The following is a 23,896-nucleotide window of genomic DNA, read 5'->3' on the forward strand; positions in this document are numbered from 1 at the left end:
CCTGAATGAATTTGTTTTCTCTGGATCCTTGGCATATTGAGACGCTTGTCACGTTTGGGTGCCTGCAATCACTGATGCGTTTGTTTTAGCGGATGAATTAGTCTTCTGAGCCTGAGCATGTCCAATTTATGAATTAGATTTCATTGAAAGCTAGGACAAAACAAAACAAGAAACGGTTTTGCTGTACCACTTTTCTTCCCCCTCCCCGCCCCCAGCGCGGGGGTAAAAATCTCTCATTTCCATTTCGCTAGTCAAACGCAGATCATGTCCCGGGCCCGAGCGTATGGAAGGAGGAAGGGGCATTCCCCTTCCCCCCCCCCAACCTCGGCGCGGTGCCTCCGCGTCGCCCCCAGTTGCCGAAGTTGGGCGAGCGGCAGCGGGCGCAGCCCCGCGCCCTTACCTCCGGGGGCGTCCCGCCGCGCCGCGTAAAGCCTCGCCCCGGGCCGGGCAGGGGCTGCAGCCCCGCGGAAGAGCTTGCGCTCGGCAACCGAGGAGCTGTGGGGCCGCATCGCCTCGCCCACTCCTCTGCTCCCTGCGCTTGGAGCATCGCCTCCCCTCCCCTTTCTCCCTCTGGGAGATAGACATTATACATATATATATATATAAAATTCTGGATATATCTCTATATCTTTGATTGCAATTAATTTCCCTGTTCTTGCATAGCCATCCCACTTCCTCGCGGAGCTGCAAACTCCCCTCCGTGCCGCCCGCCCGGGTGCCCCACTGCCCGCGCCCCGTCGTTGCTGCCGCCGCGCCGTGCCCCGGCGGCACCGAGCGCCGAGGCTCCGCAGTCACGTGGCGCGGGGGGCGGGCGGCGGCGGCGGGGGGGCCGCTCCGCAGTTCGCGGTCTGCCGGCGCCCCGGCACACACCGAGCGCTGGAGGCTCCGCCGCGCTGCCTGCCAACCCGGGATCTACCTCCGTGCTATTTTAGCCCCGGCTTTTCTTTTCCTTTCCCCGTCGCCAGTTTTGCTCCATCTTGGAAAATTCTTGGGGTGCTGGGGGAATTTGGGATTTTTTTCTAAGGGAGGGTGTCTGGACATCTCTCCCCCCCCGCGCCCGCTGCCTTGCTCCACCTGCCCTTGCGCCTTTTTTCTTCTTTTCCCCTGTCTGTCTCTCCACCAAACCCGGGCTGATGTGCTGTGCGAGAGGCTGGAAATGGAAGTGTTGATGCTCTGGCTTTTCCCCTGGATATTTCAGTGCGTTTCGGTGCGGGCGGACTCCATCATCCACATTGGTAAGAGGGGGGGGGGGGGCTGGAGAAGGACGCGGTAGATAAATAAATGAAGCGTCTCGTTTAACCGCGGTCATGTCACAGGCAGCGATTGAACTCAACTCCGCGGAGAGACAGGAGGAGGGAGGGGGGAAAGGCAGCAGAATCCCCCGTGATTGTAAAGTTAGGGGCGAAATGCCGGCTGCGTGCCCGGCCGGGCCGGGAGCGGGGCGGGGGACCCGCCGGGGCCGCCGCTGCGGTCTCCCATGTGGCTGGGGAGCCGGTGCTTGGACCTGTTTGCGTGGAAAGGCTTTCTCCCTCCCACCCCCCGCCTTTTCGCCACCGAAAACAAACAACCGCCCCCAACACCCGAGCAGAAGAGAGGCATAATTCGAACGTGCTCGTAGGCGAAACTTTCGGGGAGATAACCCCCCGGTTTCCATCCCCTGTCGTAGCAGGTGTCAGCCGAGCCGGAATGCGGGGAGGGGAGGGGGAACTTGGCTGGGAAAGGGTTAGAAAGGCGAGATTTGCAGTGGCTCTGTGTGTGTGTCTGCGCGCAACTGTTGTGGTTTGAATAAGATCTCATTAAAACCCCTGGGCAGCAAGAAGGCTGGATCAGCAGTGGGAGGAAGAGAGGGATGAATAAGAGGCAAAGGAAAGACTGATGTGAACTTTTATGGCTTCTGGGAGCAAGGCATGGTGGTGTCCGCGGGAAGCCTGGCAAGCAAAAGCGAGGCTCTGCAGTCACCTTTTGGCTGGTGTTGAAAGGTACCAGCAGGAACGAAAATGAGGATGTTTAGGGGCGGAGAGGGGGGAGACAATCACTTGTGGAGGATGACAGAGGAGGAGACGGGAGTACGGCCGGGAAATGAAAAGCCGTAATTCCCACCAGCCTTTTGGGGAGGATGGGAGATCAAAGAAAAGGAGGGGGCCAGGGCGGGAGCGATCCTGGCGAGGGGGGGCTCCGCGGAGACGTGTCGACCCGGGGCGGGGAAGGGGAGAGGGGACCAGCCCCGTAGCAAGTTTCCAGGTAGAGGCGGCAACCCCGTGCGGCAGCGGCTCCGGGGCCGGCGGAGGAGGCTCCGGTCGGCGCCGCTCGCCTCCGGAGCCTGGGGGCGCAGCCAAGGCAGACAGCATTGCGGAGCCATTAAGGAGACGGGGTCAGCCCTGACCGCAGCGGGTGACTCTGGCCCAGGGACGCTCCCCAGGGCTGGGCAAACCCCAGTGGTACCGGGGCCAGCTCCGCGGGGAGGCAGGGATGCGGTAGGGCCGCCTTGGGGAAGTGCCCAGGCCGGGGTGGGAGGGGGAGCGAAACAGCCCCCGCGGCTCTCTCCTTTGGCCCCCTCTTGTCTTGCGGGTGGACGGTGTCACCTCGGCTTCTCCCCGCACGAACTTCAGCCCGAGTGGTGTTTGCTAACTAACTCCTCGCAGAAATAGCGGTCCGGCGGGCAGGAGAGGAGAGATGCTGTGTGCGGAGCTGTGATTTCACACGGGCGGTGCATGGAGGCTCCAGCCACAGGCACGCACAGTGTGAATCAGCAGGACTTTTCCAGGCTGGGGGATAACGTTTTTTTGCTTGTTTTGTTGCCAGCACCGAAGATCTCCCACTGCTGCGTAGAGCAGGGCTGTAAGCCTGGTGCGGGCACACACACGCTCCGTAGAGAGAGGGGATCTTATGTAACACACATCGCCAGATGTTTTCACGTTAACTGCATAAACAGGACAGTGAAATTAAAGCTTCCAGGTTACTGGGCACAAATCCCGGCTTCACGTCCGTATGTGTATGTAAGCCTCAATAAAATCGCTGCCCGAAAGGCAGCGGCCCAGGGAGCGGCGAAGCAGTGAGCAAAAAGTTGGTCAAATTCCCAAGCCTGCTCCCGTTCCCGAGGCTGGTGGAGCGAGTCCCTCACCCCAGCAGGGCTCCGGCTCAGGGCTCCCTAAATGCCAGTGGAGCAGAAGTGGTCGGGAGGAGGGATGCGCTTCTCCGTGCCCAGGACGAGGCCGCGCAGCCAGCAGCGGCCGCCCACGCGTGGTACCTGGCCCTACAGGCGTCCGGTGTCCCTGGAGCTGCACCATCTGGCAACTTGCGAGCCGGGTCGAGCTTTACACGGCCCAGGGGGGAGGGGGGTTCTGGGAGTGCGAGCGGGCGGGCCGAGCCGGTGAGAAGCAGGGCCGAGCCCTCCTCACCCTTTGCCGCCTTCCTCCCCGCAGGTGCCATTTTCGAAGGCAATGCTGCCAAGGACGACGAGGTGTTCAAGCAGGCGGTGTCGGATCTGAACCTCAATGACGACATCCTCCAGAGCGAGAAAATCACTTACTCCATCAAGCTCATAGAGGCCAACAACCCCTTCCATGCGGTGCAGGAAGGTGAGCGCCCCGGGGCGGCACCCACGGCGCGGGCGGGCTGGGCGCCGGGACGGGACGGGGCTGAGAGCGGACCGCCCCCTGCCCTGCCCGTTGGCGGGGAGGAGATTTCAGCGTCGGTGGCAGCCCGGACCTGTCCTGGCGCTCGACTGGAAACTTTTCTTCGGTCGGGGGTTGGCGCTGTCTTACAAGGAAAGGGGAGGGACGGCGCGGTGCGGCGGCTGCGGCGCCGTGTCCAGCTCAGCCGTGCCCATCTGTGCCCAGCGCAGGGCAGCCTAGGCTGGGCGCCGGGGGTGGGGGCTCCAGGTCGCTCCTGGATCCGCAAGCACCCCCTCTCTCCACCGCTGCGGGGGGAAGGCCAGGCCCCACCGCCGCCCCCGTCTCCACCGCAGGACCTACGCGTGGACGCGGCGGGGCAGGACAGATGTGGCGTCCCGGTCGGAGGGGGGGGGGGTGGTTCGTGTGGCGGCCGAGGGGCCGAGAGGGAGCACTCGACGCTTGCGGGAGGTGGCGGGGCACAAGCCGGCACCTCTCCCTGCGCATCTGACCCCGCGCCCCCCAAGGGGAAGCAGAGCTGGGGCGGCCGGCGGCGACAGCGCAGCCCTCTGTGAGAGTGGAGCTCCCTTCCGGGTGACCAGGGAGAGGGTAAGGCAGTTGAAGTCGCCGGCTGAAAACCTTCCCAGAGTTTACAAGATCTGACAAGTAGCTACGTGGGTAAATCATTTCAATTAGATTTTTGCAAAGGGAAACGTTTAAATTAATCAGCTTGCCTTTACAAATAAGACTTTAAAAAGATATTATTTCTGATTTAATGAAGCCAAGGTTAATTATGGCCTAGGTTATTTCAGAAGCTGTGTTTTTCAGTAGTAATTATTCTAGAAACAGAGAGCTATTTATATACCCAGACTAGAATATTTAAAAAAAATGATTCATCACCAGCCTTACCCTTAGTTTTACAGAACACAGAGTGAATCTTTCCCTGTATGAAAATTTGCATTAATCCATATGTATTTATGTCTAAGTTGTGTACATGCAAATTATGGCTACAAAATTACACCAAATGTTAATTTTCATGAACTCTGAACAATTTCTTCTGCTATCTTTTTTCCTTGAAGTAGGTGCTAGTTAATATCATGCACATTCAGGAGGAACAGCAACATATACATTTTCAAGGGCCTGATCCCATTAACAATAGGATTCCTCCTGCTGCTCTGAAAGCTTAGCAAGGCAGTATGAAAAAAATCTTTGTGAAAATGGGAAGAAAGGGACTTTAAAACAAAACTCCACAAATCTCTAAATAATGGTGGGTTGATTTATTGGCAAAGATTACCTCCGAACAATTGGATCTTCTTACATTTGCAAAAGCTCAGTGTCCTATATTGGAGCTTATTCATATTCATGGAAGTGACAGTAGTTGGCTGGCTGAACAATTGCTTTCAACAGTGTCTCTTCTCAGAAGTAAAACTTTATGAAACTATTCTGAATGCCCTGGGATCTGAACTGACAGTCTTGTGGACAGAGTCCTTTTGCTCAGTTTTGTTGAAAGCAGAAAAGCATGACCAACTGGAGGATTCTTCTTGATCTAGTAGGAATTTATTTTTTTTTAGCTGGTTTATTTGCTAGCCTTGAAGATTAGCATTGCATTTATGAAGACTACTAACAAAATAAAATTTCTCTGTTGAAAATCCACACTGAAGCCACAGAAAAGACTCTGGTCAGGTTTTTAATCTTTCCATGCATAATCTTTGTGCTACCTGAATGTAAATGTAAATAAAGATGTTTATCCCTTCCAATATGCTCTTTCAGGGCTCATGTGTCCATTGCAATTAGAATTGGTCTTTGATGAACTGATTCTACACTGGAGAATTAAGGAAATGGTCCATGAATGTTCACAATTCCAAAGAAAAATTGTTTTCTGTCACTACTTCATTAAGGCATATCAACGTGTCTTCTTTTGGGAGGACTATGAAATGATTCTATCTGCGAGTAAAACCTTGCCATGGTGGGAGAGCTAAGAGAAGAGTAGCAGACTTTGCTCAATTTCCTGGCTTGTTTTGTTGGTTCAGGTCAGGTCTTTTTTTATGTAAGAATTAATTTCCTACTTTTGAAACTGCTATACAACATGCTGACAGAATGATCCACGGGACGTACAAGTTGCCGGGCTATTCTTACTGAGCAGTGTCTCTCTGCCCAGTGTTACCTGGTGTCATTCTGACTGTTCAAAATCTCATTGTATCTCACTGTACGGATGTCCTGCTCATTTTGGTAGAATATTGTGTATAGTAGTCAAAATAACCTGGAGCAAATCTGCTGCCCAGACTGCTTGCAGAATCTTGCTGCTGCTACATAAAATGCCCTGACATCCACATTATTCTTCTGCAGCATCTTTCTAAGCAGCGCCATGGAAATCAATGTTGCAAGCATTAGTTTCATAGCAATGGAACTTTTTATAGTAAAAACCAATCTGGATTAAAAATAGACCATTGTCATACTACTGCCAGAATAGTTCACACAATCAAACCAATCACAAATATTGTTTTTATTTGAAGCGCTTTTTGCACAGTCTTGTGAGATGACTTTGTAAATTATTCCTTAAGTCCTTTTTTAAGAGTGCTGCAAGCAAGGACCTTCATTTCAATGATACCATGCTGGTAAAATTATGGAAAGTCATCCTTCCATGTAACAAGGTCTATTACACAGTAACAAGACTTTAATTACTGATGGAGATAGTTTTTAACGTGTATTTGACCTGGCATTTATTCTGCAGTTGGAGAACTTCTGCATGGGTAGGAAGCACGAAAGAGTAGTAAACATAGGGTTTTCTCAGTAGGAGCAGTGGATTAGCAGAACTAAAGGCCCAACAGAAGATACCTTGCCTTTCATAAATGCAGTAGGTTTCAATGCTGGAAGGTGCTGAGAAACATTGTAAGATTTTGAAAAAAAAAAAAAGCTTTAGGGACTTTGCTTTAGAGAGAGAAGGGCATTATTGTGCTAGTTTCTGGTGACTGAAATTGAGAAATAAAATTCAGAGATCCTTTTTCTTCAAAGACTTGGTGGACACTCATGTTAACAGTTGTATGGGGTGCTAGAGAATAGTAACAAACTAAAAGTGTAAATTGTGTTCCATCTTTATCTTTCATTTTAATATACATTGCAGAAACAAGATCCTGTTGTGCTGATAAATAAAGAGATTGTTTTGGCCCCATCAAACTTAAGTTCTATAACAAAGTGTGGCAAGTGGGTGGCAGGAATTCCAATGGCAAGGAATGTAACAGTAAAGAATAAACAGACCCTGGTGTACACATAAAATAGGATTTTGTTATCTGTTAGCACTTGCAAGCAGTTGTAACATTTTGTAGAATATTGCTTTTATGTATGTGGCAATTACTTGAGGGAAAAATTGGTTTTTCACTAACTGTCATGGGAGAAAATATACATGAGGAATCATTGTTCTCTTCATATGACTTTAAGGAAATGAGCTCGAATCACAAACATGACGTTAAATTATATCCTTGCTTCCAAAAGAGCTATGTGCTCAGTTTCCGTTAAGTGATTGAGATGCGAGATAATAAGCGCTTGTTCGTGTGTGGTGTGTATTTAAGCTAGTACTGTGGCAACCTTTTGTGATTCAAGGATTCAAAAAAGCTCAAAGGTATGAGAAGCACTTTACAGCTTTCAGTTCAAATTGGGATTTTTGTGCCTGCCATTGGTGTTGAAAAGGGACTTTGTGTATGACACATGGGTAGCAAACAAGTTTCCAGCTGGGCTTCCAAACATGATGGGATGTTTAAACTAAAAGCCAGACAAAACTAACAAGTAAGTTTTGAAAATGTTGCTTTTGGAGGGGGAATAGTTAGCCATAGATCAAAACTGTGGCAGAGGAAAGCTAATACTTAACTTTTGTAGTGCTTTTTGGAGAAGGGATCCAAAGGAGATAGTCACCTAGAAACTGTGAAACTTTAAAACCCTGTTTCTCAGTCGATGATGCTTGCACATTTATGGAGCTTTCCTGGAGCCGAAACTTGCTGTTCTCTCTGCATAGCAATTTCAAATGAATTGTTTCTAATTTGAGCAGCCTTGTGTGTGTGCTTGTTGATGTTAAAATGCCGTCAGCTCTGGAAACCAGAACAAATTTGGAAAATCAGAATGTGATTTGAGAGCAAGAATGGTGTTCCATAAAAGGGTTTATTGTCAGTCCCATGTATGCTGCTGTGGTTTCAGGGCAACTCAGAGCTGCTGATTTTTTGGATGTCTGTGTTGTATACCATTGAATGAATCTCAACCTCTTGTCATAGTCTGTAGGACTTGGTAATGGCACATACTTGGCATAGTTCTTGAACTATCTTGGCTCAGCACGTATATTTCAAGTTACTACCACAGTTGCTTTCTAACAGTTTTATTTGTTGAGAAGGTATAAGCTGATCAATGTGTAGATAACTGAGATGAAATACAGACCTGGAGAATGGAACTCAGCAGCTCCATTGCTGTTCTTGCATTTATTTGCCTGGCCAAAATCCCAAGCAGAGCTATACTTGTCATATGCGCATTGCCCAGCAGTAGGGAACCATGGGGGAGCAGAGTGACTGTATGCTTGTGTGTATGCATGTGTCTTGGAATATTTACACACAGCTCTTTTTGCAAACCTGAAACTCTGTTTCAAGGTAGTGCAAGTGTCCCTGACTAGAAAATCACAGGTGGGCCAGAAGCTGTGTCCTGGTTTTGGCAAAATATAGATTTCAGGCTTCAGATAAAGGACTGTTTTCTCTTTTGGGAGAATTTAAACTTGGGTGATTATTAAATATAGAAGAGGAAGACCTAATAACAAGTAGGAAAAGATACCTGTGGGTCACGGTGATAACCCTCCCCCTGCCATTGGGTAAGCCCAGATCCAGCACCATATAAAGCTACATCAAATATGTGTTCATGTAAATGCAGAGTAAGATATTTTGTTTCATTGAGCTATAGTTTCACACGCCCCAGAAGTGAAGGTTGTTGTTTTTAGAGTTAGGATGTTTTAATATCAGAATGGAAGATAGAGAGAAAGGAAAGGGAAGCATAACAAACAAAAGATGAAAATTCATAAAATGTTGAATATATAGATTATTATTTAAAAAAAAAAAATGCTTGATTTGACTGCATTGGATTGGGGAATTTGGTGCCTAGCTAGAAATCACAGGCTGTACCTAGATTTTTAACATAAAACATTAAAAAAAATAAAATTCTCATCTGTCAGAATTGCAAGGATTTGTTTATATCAATGAAGAGTCAATTGATTTCTCTCCAATAGTTTCTCTTGAGTCTTTCATTGTCATATAATTTTACCTCTACCTGCTCTTCTTTCACGGCTTACTTGAACACAGATTTCACACTGTTTTCATAAGGATACGCGGTCTGGTTTGGAAATTTTTGACAGGTGAACTCTGAGCTCTCTAGAAAGAACATATTGTTACATACATTTTATTTCTAGTTTTAATCTGAGCTTTCAACATGTTTTAAAAAACAACCAGAAAGAGTGTAGGCAGGGGTTCCCTCCCATGGGGGGTTCCCTCCCATGGTCAGAGAGGTCTTGCTGTGCAACTACATGTTTTTTCTACTAGTCTGCTGCAGTTAAAAGCTGTTGCTCAGTGGGGTGAACGTGCTTAACAGTTTTACCTCCTTGTGTCCTCTGAGACCAGACCAAGACTTGTTAAGGACTGCCACAGTGAAGACATCTGTGACACTGTCATCTCATTGTGCTTGTGTTTTTATGCTCTACAGTTGTGTGGCTCAGTGTACTATAAACCAGTGTTGTGCAGAGCTGAAGAAAGCAACAAATTAAAATGTCCATCTCTTCCCATTCTTGCATTTTTGTTACACTGAAAGCAGGGACCTGCAGATGTCTTCAGCAGGATGGAAAGCAGTCAGTAGCCCATAAAGGAGCCTGTCTGGTCCTGAGGATGAAGGCAGGTTACAGACTGTGGGCAAACATCCAAATAAAGGTTTGTTTTGTTGCTTCATTCCACTTGCAATTTGTTACTTTGTAGACACAGCTATTTGGGTTCTGGTCACAGTTTAACTACAAGTGCAAAATATTTTGTACTTTTGGGAAGCAATTCATCTGAAACACATCCCTGGTATGGCTATGGCTTGAGGTTTTTTTTTCCAGGATGTACTGGGGTTAGTTCCACCCCAGCCATATTCCCCACTTTTGCCAAGGCTCCCATAATTGCAGGCTGGAGTTGAGCAGCCCGGGGAGCGAGCTCCAGACAGTGCCAGGCATCAGGGTGCAGCAGGCAGTGAGGAGTCAGGGGAAGAAGCAGGTGCTGCTGTGGGTTCACAGCTTAGCATCCTGGCATAGAAAGTTGTTGGTTTTTGTGTGTGTGTGTGTGTGTGTGTGTGTGTAAACACTGACAGCATGGATGAGACCTGTTTGGAGCACAGAGTGGAACACAGAGTCCTACCCCAGCTCAGTGGAGGCTGGTGATGGGGACGTGGCATGCTCAGCCTGCCACAGGAGGTGTCTCAGCCCGCCACAGGAGGTTTCTCAGCCCCTGCTTGCTGTGGGACAATAGTGAATCCCTTGTTGTTTTCATGCTTTGCAGTTCAAAGGTTTTTACTTTGAAAGATTTTTTTTCACTCCCTCCATCTGCATAACAGGTTAAGCTCATTTCTTCTCTCTCTTCAAATATGCAGACTTGTAATATCTCTATTTTCATGATGGGTGTGGGCCACCCATCTATTTTAAGCGTCTCATACGCTAAAGCAGCTGCAGGTTAGGCTACAATTCTTTTTCAGTACCTAATGGTCTTCCCCACTGATCCTGCTGCCGATCCCACTCATTTATTAAGGAGCTGCAGTTGAGTTTCTTATTCTAGGATTTCATTACAGAAAATATGCTACATCATTAACTAGCATGCTAGAAATTATCCCAAAGGATCAGAAATAAGCAGTGTTCATAAAAATATTAGCTAACGTGTTTCAAGGTTAAAGATTTTCTTTCTATTTCTCTTTTTATTTATTTTTTTTTTCTTGAAGAAAATAATTTTCTGAGTGCTTTGTTTGTCTGTGGCAGCTTTTCTCAGTCATTACTGTGGAGGAGGATCTGTAAATGCAAAATGAGTATACAAAACTGCCTTAGCCTGATCTAGTTAAAATAATGGCTAAAGAAAATGACCGTAAATTGTGAAATACAATCTGTATATATACATATACATGCATGCTCATATACCCTGTACAAGTGATTTAATTGCTAGGCTTACTGCAATGTGTCCAGCAGGGAATATGCCTTGAGCCTTTCTGCGTTCAGAATCTTCCAGCTACAGATGATTAGAGGATTGACTATCTAAGTATTACATTTTAAATTACATCTTCATACTTGCAGAATGAGATGAATTTAATATTTTGATGTGATTTATCATGCTGTGGTTGAGCCATACAGCAAAAGGAGTTAAAACTACATGTTCTCTTGAACAGAGGGGATATTGTCATGTTTATTAAAACTGTTCATGTCTTACCATAGTTATTTACTGGAAGGAAAACAAAACATATGTCAGTTATACAACTATAATAGTGCCTGACTATAAGACTACAGCACACTAAGACAGTGGCTGATATAATTACTTTGGATTTAACTTTTTGCCATTTCAGAGGAGCCACAGTCAAACTCTTATTCATTTTTTGGGCAAAAATCAAAATGTTTTTCATACTTTTATTCATAATAAATTCACTCTGAGGCGATTTCCTGCTGTGCCTTTATTTGTCTCTGTCATCTCATGTTTAGAGGTGTTTTTTCAATTTGCCCCTCAGAAAAAAATTACTTAGAATGCATTGTTGGAATCATACTGCTGTGTGAATTTTATAATTATATGAAATGAAACTTTTTTTTTTTTTTTTTTTTTTTTTAGCAGATGTCTTTGTTTATGTGAAAATGCCCTGCTAGAATGGAAATGGTCCACACAGCTATTGCTTCTCTGGCAAGAAATTTTTCCATAATTTAGAGATATTCGAGTTGATGATTTTGAAAAATGGCTTCAATGTTCAGTTTTGCATTTTGACAGATTCTTTTTGTGTGACAGAACTTGCAGTGATCTTTCTTACATACAGAAATGCTGTGTGGTCCTTTCCATTTGGAAACCTGTTGAAAGAGGCCAAGTTTCAGATCAAGTAATACAAGTTATGCAGACTACCTTACAGAAAAATGTGTCAGCTCTGAAGTTGAAACCTAGGTGCCATCCTGAGAATCCTTTCCATTTCACTCTCCACTGAGGAAAGGGGGCAGCTAATGCTGATCCTTACTGTAACTCTTTGGTTATTAGGATTCTTGTCCATGAGAAAATTGAAGTGAGACCGTTAAATAGCATGCAACATTTTGAGAACCTCATTTTATATCATATGTAGATCTGTAATCATTTCAAAGGCAGATAATAATGATATGCTAATATGCTGGGATTTCTTTCATTTACATAACTTTAAGGCAATAAATATCTGAAATGAGAAATATGTTGAAAGGGTTTCTTTTATGTTTTTCCTAATAGCTTGCATTTAATTATAATTTGGAGACCTGATTGCTGTACTTGAAACTGTGTTCAGGTTTGTGGGCTTGGAGTGCTTTTTATAGCCTAAAAGATTCATCTTATCAGAATGAGGCTGTCTATACTAGCCCCGCTTTTGTGAAGTTCCATTCCTTTGACCCTGTTGTGGCATCTTGATGCCTGTCCATTTTTTTTCCTTTTGCCTATTATATTATGTATTCAGATATGCAGTAAGAATTAATACTGGAAAGCACTAACAGCCAGTGCTTAAAGGTAAATAGAACCAAGAGGCATTAATTTCAAGTGGTGTTTGGCTGCATTAAAACACACAGCAGGGTTTCTACTGTTTGACCTTACTGAGAACCATTCCCTTAGCAACCTTTCATAGAGAGAGTAAAAGGACAGTAAGAAAACAATTTCCCCCCCTATATTCAACAGAATAATATCTAAGAAATAACTTTCTCTCTTAAAAAAAATACAAGCTCAAACCAAAAAACTCCCAGTGGGTCCAAGCTCTCATTATGTATCCTGTTTCTCAGTCCAGTCATTTAATCCTCTGCTTTTTAACTTCCTTATCTAGTCTTTGAGATTTTAACTAGTAGCATTGCTGATGGAATACTTTCAATATCTCAAAATCTCATTGACAATCTGCTTTGTTCTTATTTAGAAAGTAAATAAAAGGATTTTCCATATAAGCAAATGTTTGTAAAGTTAATGAGAATTGCCTTTGTCAGCAGGTAAATGACTACTTTATACCATTACTTGATATTTAGGAAATACCAATTATTAGCTGCTTGGTAATACTTTAGGTGGGAAAACTGTATAATGATCTAGAGCAGCATTTCCATAGCCCTTTGTTTTCTTAACCTCTCTGCTCTTGGATAAAAGTAAAGCTTGGGATGGTGGAAGGAGGAGTTGGTTTACGGGAGACAGAGCCTCTCAGTGTCTTTTCTGTGTGTTTGCAAACCCTTGACTTAATTTTATGTTTATTTAAAAAATGCTTTAGAACTCCAAGGAAAACTCTGGTATAAATTGAGCATTGTCTTGTGTGGAATATAGCTGCATTTTAATCTAAAGGACCAATGTTTTGTCCATTTTTTATCCGACTTGAAGACATTTTTGGAATGGAAACAGTTATCTGAGAGGCTCAGAGAAAAGGAACTTAATATGTGATGTCTGCAGGGGTCAAAACACAGAGGGCTAGAATGTTGAGTGCACAAAAATAAAAGGGAACAACCCAATTATCTACTTTATTTTCACTGAAACTTTATTTTTTTTTCTTTCAGCTTGCTTTTGTCCTGAAGTACTTCAGTTACTGTGGAAGTAACAGTGTTTTTGATATAGGTAGGACTTAGTGACCCAAACAGAAATAGAAAAAGCTTGTGCTTCCTCTGGTCTGAGCGAGATGTTTGCACAATATGGGTCTGGATTTTTAAAAAGACTGGAGAAGGGCAGGGGTGCCACAGTGTTAGCAAGTAATCAGTCTGCAAATAATCAGCCCATGGCAGGCGTTTCCCTTCTTGAGAGAAGAAAAGGCATTTCCAAAGTGTGGTCACAGGACAAGACGGGGAAAGATGTGGTCTAGCAGAAGTTGAGGTTGACTGATCTGCTTGTAGAAAGGTATTTGTCAGGGAAGCCTGAAATGAGAGTGCCTATATCTGGATTAAAGTGTTGTATAGTCCACATGAAAAGTAATTTCACATTTCAGCACTACTTAGCTTCCCCCCACCCCCCACCCCCTCCTTTAAAAAAACCTCAATGAATTGTAAGGGAGCTGATGGACTGTGTGTGCTAACTGTTAGGGAACACTTGGGAGGAAGGTCTTGTATCAGGCTTCTAGACAAGTGGTATCCTCACCCACACGTTAGTGCACCCATTAAATATGTTACAATGCTTTGGCAGCCAGTGGGGTCTTGCCTGACCTCTGCATGGGTACTCACAAAGTCAGCAGCACAGGCAAGCAGAAGTGCTGTTGTCAAGTCTTCTTAAAGCAGGTGGCTGGAGTCATCTTTCCCTCCCTTCTCTGCCCATGGCAGTGGTACTGGTATGGCAAGATTGGTTCACAAATGGGTTTCTAAAGGCTTAATGCCTTGTCATGTGTTGAGGGCAGTTTACATTTTTGTAACCCTAGTATGTCCTCTGTGCTTTTGCACTGTTGCTTAAAAATAAAACATGATGTCAGCTAAAGCTCAGAATCATCTGGGCAATGCAATGACTAGTGATGTTTGATTTTTTTTTTATTTTTTTTTAATCAAATCTGCAGTCCTAGTTCTCAAAAGGCATTTTGTGGTCTTTCATTAGATTCCCCCCCCCCCCCCCCCCCCCCAGTAATCTAATATTTATCTCAGGAAGGGCTTCCTTCTGTTATCCATTTGGTTTATTCTTAGTGTCTTATTGCCAAGTCACAGACTGTATAGTTGCAGCTGGTATCTTTATCCCTGGGGTCTTCACCAAAACTCCAGTTTCTCAAAGGCATCTAGCTGGTGAGACACATACTTTGCTGCCTGTGGTTGTCCTTTTCAGACCCACCTCCTCACTTCCAGCCATGCCCCATTTTATATACGGACAGCAGATTCATCATTCTACTTCTGAGTGAGGTTTGTAAAAGTAAACTATTTCTCCAAATTCTGATGTCTTTTTAACCTGCCTTCTCTTGTTTAGTAGCATGGTGCTCCCCCCATGCTTCCTTCTTCCCTGCCACTACACAATGCAATAGATTTTATGAACATGCTTTTTGTGATTTGCTGGATTATTCTATTTCCATTGCATTTTAATCATCATGATGACAACATCTGTTGGCAGCAGTACACAGATGCTTTTCAGAGTATATTCTAACATTTGTGAATGGTTACTATATCTACAGGAGAAAACTAGGTTTTGTCTTTTCCATTTACATTAAAAGAAGTGGAACTGCATTATGAAAATGAAATGTGTGTCTCTGGGAGACTTACCGCCTTTCAGTGACTGCCAGGGGAAAGCTTTAAGTTTCACGCAGCTTCCTCTGTGTTGCCTGCTGCAATGAGCCTGGAGTTTCTATTACAGAATTAAGTCTCTCATCTTGCTTTCACTGATATGATGGGTAATCTTCCTCTCTTTTTAATTTTATTTTTGATTTTAACCTTTAAAGCTGTGTATCTCTGACATCGTAAAGAAATGGAGAACAATGCATGGACAAGAAGCCAGAGGTGCTGTGTTAGAGCATCATAGTAACTCTAAAGAATGGCAAAGTATCAAGAATGTAAAAAAGAAATTACAACAGTGGTTAGTTATATTTGCTATAGGGCATTCTGGCAATGCTGGCAGTTAAGCACATTCAGACTAAAATGGCAATTTGATCAAAAAGTACTTCATAAAATGTCCATGATTATGTATTGTCATAATTTTAATGCCTTTTTATTTTCTTTCTTGTGCTAATTATCTTCAAAGAGACATTGTCCGTTACGTGGCTCAACATGTAGACAAGCACCTCATGGGTATGCAAGAAATAAAGTTGACCAAAGATGGGAGTTCATGTCCTGCTCTCATGGTGGCAGTGGGACTCTAAACTGGATTTTGCTCATCTTGCTAACTGGTCTTTTATTGTTGCTGGACTGTAGGGAGATTGTTTGTAAACTGGAGTCTTGTCTCTTGCCTGAGAAGTTATGAATGGCTGTGTTGAGTCAGTGGAAGTGGCACATCTCCTAAAGGAAGCTGTAAGAGGAAGGCTTGAAGCAGGATGTGTGTGATGTTTTGACTCTGAAATTTATTTTCTCAGAAAAATAAATGATTAATCTGTTATGTGGGTAATTATCAGGAAACAGATTATTTTAGATCTCTCACATATTTGTAAAAAAGAGAAAACGTGTTTTAAAATATTGATGTTCTTTTGGTCTTGGAGGGAGAAAAGCTTACAGTCTGTGACTTGTGACAGACTTATAAAGTTGTGGGGTTTTTTGTTTGTTTGTTTTTTCTTGAGAAATAGCACTGCTAGTTGCCCAAGGGTGTAGTTTACCTCTGTACAAAACCTGTGCATGCAGTGTAAGTTAACTGTAAAATTTGTACACTGTAAAGGGCAGCGCATGAGACCAGAGAACTACTGTACAAGGCCCTAGAGAAAAATGTGTATCATATGTACACACAACATTTTACCTAGTTAAATTTCTGAGTTAAACTCAGTCACAAGATGATCAAGACAGAAAAAGGTGTGAGCCTGTATTGCTCAGTTCACTTCCTGGGACAATTTGGTGAATAAGATCATTCTCTCTGAGGTTGAAGAAGAAACAGGAGGAGTTTCTTTGAATGTAGAACAGCATGGTGACAGCTGAGAAGGCTCTGTTGGTTCCAGTGCCCCTGGAAAGTGCCTTAAGGCAAAATGAGGGCTTGTGTCAATTTACGGTTTAAATCTGTTCCCAACTACTTTGTTGGTGAGGTGTATTGGACTTAAGAAATACAAATAAATATATGGATTTAGAGAGTTCTGTCTTTTAAAAATATGTCTTTATCTCTTCAGGGTTACTTTGAAAGTATGACTTGCAAATAGATTTTCTGATTCTTAGATTAACTGGGAAATAGTCTTAGGTCCAAGGGCCTTTGGAAAATGCACTTTGAAGCTGAGCATTTTTTTAAAGTGCGATCTTCAAGATTTTGTTATTACAATGTTAATAAATAGCTTGAGAATTGATAGAAAAACTTATGATACAGTTGATAAAATGTGAACCGGCTGAGGAAGCTGGTTTAAAGCTAAAATAGGCATGCATGGGGAAAAAGGAAATACCTTCTGAAAAAGATCTATTTATATGTGAACTTTGCAACTCTCTTAATTTTTTAATATTTCTAGTGATGCTGTATTGATGTTTAAAAAAAATAATTTGTCAAATTATTTTAGCTTTTGGCCAGAAAGTTTTCTAACAGATATGACGAAATCATCATCTTCATGAAACCATAGAGACAGACAAATGTAGATGTACTTTGGTCTTGGTGTCATAAATCTAACTTAAAAAATGTCCTTTGAGTTTCTTAATAAGAGGTTGTTAGTATGAAGTGTGTTCGTGTTCTTTCCAAATGATTACCAGCTCCCTTTTTTCCCAGGGTATCCATATTTGCAAATAATGGCTCGCATGGGAAAAGCGTGGCCATCAATGTAATAGAGTGTTTATAGTGCTTTAAAAAAATGTGCCTGCAATGCATTCATGTGGAACAATATTGAGATTTAAGCTGAAGATGGGAAATATTTGCTGACAGGGCTGGCTTCAAGGTGTTCTTTTTCCTTCCTAAATGCTGATAAAATTGCTTGAAATGTTCTAAAGTTTATTGAAGGTTGTCTCAAGATGGTTATATTGGCTTAAAAAAATTATTCAATTCTCCTCATAGTTTTATTCTCTCTTTGAGATTTTATAAGAAACTTATTTTATCTCTTTTTCTATAGAAAAATATTAATATAGGAAGTAAACTTGTTGAGAGTATTAGTTATCTTGATACAGAAAAAGGTCAATCGATTTTCTGGATGCTGGTGCTAGATTAAGTTTTAAATTGTGGAAGTTTGACTCTAACTCTGGTTGCTGGTGAATGAGAATTGCTAGCTGAAGAGAAATGGGGCTACCAATGCAGTTTCTCATGTGCTTGCCCTGCTCTGCTCTTTACAGCAGGATAAGGAGGAAAAAACCCTTTATTTTCGTGACCTCTGTAGGTATCCCTGGGATTGGACTTCCTCTTCCCAGTGCTCATGTAGTGTTATCACCTACCTCATATGTCCTTCTGACCTGTCTGTAGGGCCAAAGAAGGGATCTACCTCTTGTAACGTAGCTTTAGGTGCATGGTAGTCTTTTGTTTCATCCCTTATTATGTTCCCTCCCTTCTCTTTGCTCTCATCCTTTGATCACCCAAAGTACCAGACTGGCTAAAGGAAGCGATGGGATGTTTGATATATTAGATTGGTACACCTATTGATTAATTCTGTTATTGCTAAACTGCATTTGCTTAAACCAGAAATGGGTTAAACTAGATTTGGACTTGTGGAGGAATTTGTCTCCCTGGTGAAATAAGTAGGGACCTGCTACTTATTTAATTTTTACTCCCTATGCTGTGTGGGTTGTGATCTATTTCTTAGGATTGTCTGAACTATTTGACATAACACATTTCTTGATATTGTTGGGGCCAGCATGACGTCCTGAATTTCCTCTGCTCTCAAGTCTCATCGTAGTTCTGGCCTTTGGCCTCTTACTGTAGACTTTGGGATGGCCGTAGGCCAATTCTTTTCAAGTTTTTTCAATTTCTATACCTCTGGAAAATTTTCTGAGAGGCGTGATAATTTAAATCTACTGACAACAGACTTGATTTTTTTTTTTTTTTTTAAATTGCCTAGATTGGTCTGTGAACCACAGGTTGAAAATAGTGGTATAAGCTTTAGGAAACAATCCTTGGTGTTCACAGGACTGATGTGTTCTTGACCTCTTGATTGTATTTTTCCTGTGATTGCAGAGAATTGGAGTCAGTGACCCAGACAATCCTCCCAACTTTGTCCCCCAGATGCGGAGCATAAGTATGTTCGTCATTAACCTCGTGCTGTTTAATTTCCTTAAAATGGTCTGTTAAATCTTTATTTTGAGTACTGAAGGTTTGTCTTATTAACCAACTACAAAGACTAGAAAAATTGCCTGATGTTCTTGAACAACAAGCCGTTATCTAAGTGCAGACAAGCAGATGAACAACCCCCTTCAATTTGCTAGCCTCAGTTGTTTTCTGTAGGAAAATACAATGTGAAGGAGGAGAACCCTAGGTCTTTGGAGGTATAAGCCTCAGAGATATAAAATAAACATGGGAATTTGGGATATTTGACAACCATAAGCTCAGATATCGGCCTGTTTGCCAAGCATGACTGTGCCACTGTCATAATGCAGACTAGAAATCTTTAATAGCTGTACTTCAGTGCTTGTAAACTAGTGAGTGATTATTTCATCTTCTGTTTATACCATTCATCAAAGCAGTCTGGGCTGACAAGGCCTGGAAAATTCTCAAGGGTTTTGCTGCTGTTAATGCAGCGCGTTACAATGGGACCTCTCTTGTACAACAATGTCACTGAGTACGTCTGATATCATAGTCTATATTGGCACTAACTCTCTGAATCATAGGAGTTGCATATTCCTACCCATCTGCCTCATTTGAACTGATTGCAGCAAATTCCTTGGAAGTTCTTCCTTTTGTATATTGCATGTGAACTTTGGAAGTTGCCTGTCTGTTGCCATTAATAGCACACAGTGGCTATTTGATGATTTTGTAAAAACTCAGGCCATTTACTTTAAATAAAAAATAGAAAGGATTATTTCTGTGAAGATTTTGAGGAACTTAACTTTTCTTTTTCAGAAATTTGAATAAATCTCTCCAAGAAATCACTGTATGTGGTAATGTTTTACTGCTCTAATTTTTAAAATTTATTAAATGCTTCTGTAGCCTTGTTCAATTCGTAGAAGCTTAGTACGAGGACCATAACCTGCTTGCTTTCTGTTCAGAGATCTGAAAGCGTAACCTTATAACCATCAATAACCATGTGAACTTTTGCCTGGCTTGATCCTCAGATGCATTATAGCTGAGGTTCTAGACCACACATAATCCCACACCAACTCTGATTTTAAGTAGTGCAAATATGACAGTTATTTTTTACAAGCAGGCTGAGACCTTGTGCATAGACAAGCTTTCCAGGCTCACATGCATTTAGACCTGACCTGTGACCAATACAGTGTAAGTACTGTGAAAATAAACCAGATCCAGTCGTAGGGACACCTATAGGTACAGGATGGAAGCTTTATCTCCTTTACCCTGCCATGTGTAGCAGAGCTTGGCATACATGTGAGAATCTGCTTTGGGATGCATTTCTTTTCTTCTTTCTTTCCGAGTTAGCTTGGCTCTTCAGCCTCAATGAGTGGCCATCTTATACAACAAAACAATTGAATTGGTGTAGTGCTTATGCTTATTGCAGTCATGAAATCTTTTGCAGGTATATCTGAAATATGGTACTCCATCCTGCACGTGGGAGGAACTTGTCACATGCATGGGCTTAAAGGCAAGATGGCTCAAGGCACATGCAAAGCAGGCAGCTCTGGGACAAGTGACTGCAAGCGTAGCATCAGCTTTAATTCTAGTGATGAATTTGGCTGCTCTGAGGGGCTTGCCAACAGTTGCTGCTGCCCCATGAGAAGGGCTGGGAAGTGGGAAAGGCAGCTGTTGGTGGGGGCAGGGAAGGAGCACCCCTTCTCATATTTTCCATTCTCTCTCACCTGACATGAGGAATAATAGGCTCTGCTCACCTGAGTGCACCACTGGGACTTCACCTGTGGCTTGTCCCTTCATATTTCTTTCCTATGGGAGAAGCAGCCTGGACCTGGCCAGAAACAACCTCTTTCTTACCTTTGTGGCATCAAAATTCAATTCTGCTTAAACTGCTCAGAAGATATGAACTGTCTCTGCTTAACCGTCCATATGATACATTGTCTACTTTACCCGGGTGGGAACTGAGTCCATATTTCCGAAAGGTACTGTTGATGGGAAAATAATTGCAAAGATGGAGCTGCACCATGAGCAGAATTGAAGCAATGCTGAGTGTTCTCAAAGTTATATCCCTTTAGCTCATACACAGGAGATCTCTCACAGGTGATGGCATGCTCAGCTGGCTAGGGAAAGATGAACAAGACTGTGTCACTGGAGCGACTGCTTCCAGCTAAGTCGTGAGTTGCAGCAGACTTGGCTGATCTACAAAGACTTGAAGTGATTCATTTCTAAGAGAAAGAACTGCAGTCTGATATATGCTATTCAGTATGGGCACAAGAATAAAGACTATACTGGAGGAAGTTATTTGTTGAAAATTATTCAGTCGCCTCTAGAAGAAATAGGGAATAAATCTGCTTGACTGTCTTCATTAAACCCAAAAGCATCTGTTGCAACACTTGTTACGGTAACTGAAGTAGGTATTAAGTCCAACTGTAAAAGTTATAGAAAACATAGCTTTAGCAATTCATTGCCTGTTTTACTAGTGATTGGCAAATAATTCCTAAAAAGAGACTCTAAAGGGTCAGATCTGTGGCATTCACAGCTCTCCAAGTCTTGTTTTGGGTTTGAGATCATCTAGCTCTTTCAAGGAGAGTCTGTTTGCAAATTTACAGTCAGTATCAGATGTTTTTCTAAGCTCATAGCCAACTATTACACAGAAGTAAGCAAGAGCTAGCCAGGTAGGGACGATGGAAAAATTAAATTCGACAATTCCTTACAGGGGTCATTAGTGCCAGCCATGCAAATGGAGCTTGGTATCCCTTCTTAGGAATATCCTTACATTGTAACAAGAGAAAGGATCTACTTCAAAACTCCACACTACATTTACTGATTTACTGTGGCTTCAGAAAGTGAAACTAGAAACAGATATGGCAAGAGATAAGGCAGAGCTGTAGCTGCTGTTACTGGATAGTACAAAACATGTAGAAGGTAAGAGTTCTGAACCTATAATTTTTTAATACCCCAAAATGGCTACAGGTAGCACAAATGTATTCCATAGCTGATTAGATATTCATCATTAGTTTTTAAGCACTTTCAGCAGCAAAATATGGGAAGGGTGCTTTGAAAACTCATGTAGGCATCTTTGCCCCTTTATCATCTTTTTGAGAAAATGTAAAACAGAAAATGCAAACAAAATTAAACTCCTGGGTTTTTTTTGTTTTTTTTTAAAGATCATTCCATGAGATTTGAAACAGCAGTTGGAAAAATCCTTTATTTCATCTTAGTTTTTCTGAAAGTTGAATAGAATGCAGTTTTTCTGTTACAAACTTATTAAAAAAAAAAAAATCCTGCCTCAGAATGTATAATTTTTGGTGACAGTAATGTTTTCTGTTACCTCTACCCACTCTCCCAAATAAAACCCAAGGAAACTCTTGCTGGCAGTGCAGATTCTTCTTGTGGTAAGAGAATATTTTTGGTCTGAAAACTAAGTAGCTAATAAGGGTTGGGCAGTGGCAGCCCGTAGAGAGAACTGCTGCCTTTTTTTAACTTCTGCAGTTCTCTTTGTTTCCTATCTTGAAAATATTTGGGAGAACCCCCTAACTAAAATGATCTCCAGGGAACTGTTTATTCTTTCAGCGTAGCTGGATACCTGACAACAAAACCTCATTGTATTTTAGAAGACTTAAAAACAAATGGAAAATACATGACTTTTATCCAAAAGCTTTAGTGGGCTTTCTAGGCAATGGTTGCTGGGTCCAGGGCCTGACAAGGCACAGCCTGCGCTGTCCCACCACTGCAGAGCTGCCTTACACCTGGCTGGTGTCCCCGCTCCTGTGCAGGCACTCCTCATGGGAAGGAGGCAGGAGAAGTGTGGTGTGGCTGGCTCTGCTGCCTGGGCAGCCTCCCAGGGCTGCCGAGGCTTCCAGACAGGCAGTCTTCAGAGGTCTCTGGTTTGTCTCTGTGGGCCAGCCATAAAAGGAACCTAACAAACTGTCCTTGGGACTTTTTTGCCTAATAAGGGAGCAGGATATTTTGGATTGCTCACAACTGATTGTCTGGTCTCTTTCTTGAGAATTATTACTGAGTTCTGTGTCTGTGGGCAACATTTCCATTTAATTTCAGCAAGGAAGGTACCAGCTGAGGCATGGAAAGTCCCCAAACTGGAACTTGAACCAATCAATTGGCCCGTATTTCTCCCACTTCTGTGAAATTCTTTTATACATACACATATACATATCAAATAGCTGCTCACCATTAGGCAGATTATGTACATATTAGGGGACACTTCCTTTTCTTTCCAGGAGTCTTTTTCTGTCATTCCCAGCTGTGGTAAGCAATATACAGAGATGGATGTTATTTTGTTATGATAAAATCACTGTTATTAGCACTAGTCTTTATTTTCTACTGTCTCTTAGGAGATTTAAGCCTGTTGTTTTCATGGGCGCTTTTTTTTTTTTTTTTTTTTTTTCTTTTTCCAGTAAGAGGTTCCTAAAAGATATGTCTCGTTTTATGCTAAACCCCTTCCTTCATAGGAATTTGTTCAGGAAATCCTCACAGTTAGGACAGGCCGATTGCAGCCCCTGCAGAGCATTGCACAGTAGTTTCTTGACCACTCTGCCCTGCAGGCCAAGCCTCTGCTAGGCTGGTCTTGTGCTCCAGATGACCCAGCCATCAGCTCCTGAGGCACAAGGTCCCTGCAGCACTTGCCAACACATAACCTTGTGTTTGTGTTTGCACTGGAACTCTTCAATCAGGTATTTAAATGACCACCTCAGTGTCCTTATTTGTCACAGAATATTGAACCCTCCATTTAATATCTCCTTTCATGAGGAAGGACTCTACACAAACTTTAACACTACTTGAATCCCATTAAGAATTGCTGTGATGCCTAAAAATGTATATGTTTTGTAACTTGCTATAAAGACAGTTCCTGTTGATTTGGTGCAACAGAAAGAAGGCATATTTCCATTGAAAATACTTTACCTCTTGCCATTTGTTCAGCCAGATGCTTCAGAAATAGCTATGGTGCTTGGGTTTACCTTTGCAAGCCTGAACATCTCCTGTTCAGGAACGACTAATTAGCTAGAGGCTCAGCATAAAATAAGGAGGTGTCAAATGTGGTAAGAATATCTAGGGAGGTTGCTGTGTGCATGCACTATGTGTTTGATTAGGGAACACTTTTTAAAGCATGGGAAGCAGAGAGGCTGTCATTCTTCCCTCTAATGGGATGCCTCAGAGATGGAGCTGTTAACTGCTCTAGAGATGGCACTGTGGATTTCCCTTTTGAAATAGTCTTGAGAAGAGATAATGCTGCTTCACCCAGATCCCTGGTGACATGAAGGGCTCAGGAGT

At 43.0% G+C, this 23,896-nt stretch overlaps 1 protein-coding gene across 4 annotated transcripts in view; it reads left to right on the forward strand.

The window, feature by feature from the left end:
* Window positions 1-844: 844 nt before the first annotated feature.
* The window catches only part of GRID1 (glutamate ionotropic receptor delta type subunit 1), a 533,775-nt gene continuing 510,723 nt past the window's right edge, over window positions 845-23,896 (forward strand). For 3 of the 4 annotated variants that reach the window (XM_054832731.1, XM_054832729.1, XM_054832730.1), the window contains exons 1-2: window positions 859-1,235; window positions 3,423-3,578. In XM_054832731.1, coding sequence (XP_054688706.1) covers window positions 1,157-1,235; window positions 3,423-3,578 — 235 coding nt within the window. In that variant the 5' untranslated portion in view covers window positions 859-1,156. Of the gene's footprint in view, window positions 1,236-3,422; window positions 3,579-23,896 lie in introns of all 4 variants that reach the window. The other variant, XM_054832728.1, reaches the window with a different exon arrangement.

Source organism: Grus americana, chromosome 7, assembly GCF_028858705.1.
Source record: "Grus americana isolate bGruAme1 chromosome 7, bGruAme1.mat, whole genome shotgun sequence".
Lineage (NCBI taxonomy): Eukaryota > Metazoa > Chordata > Aves > Gruiformes > Gruidae > Grus > Grus americana.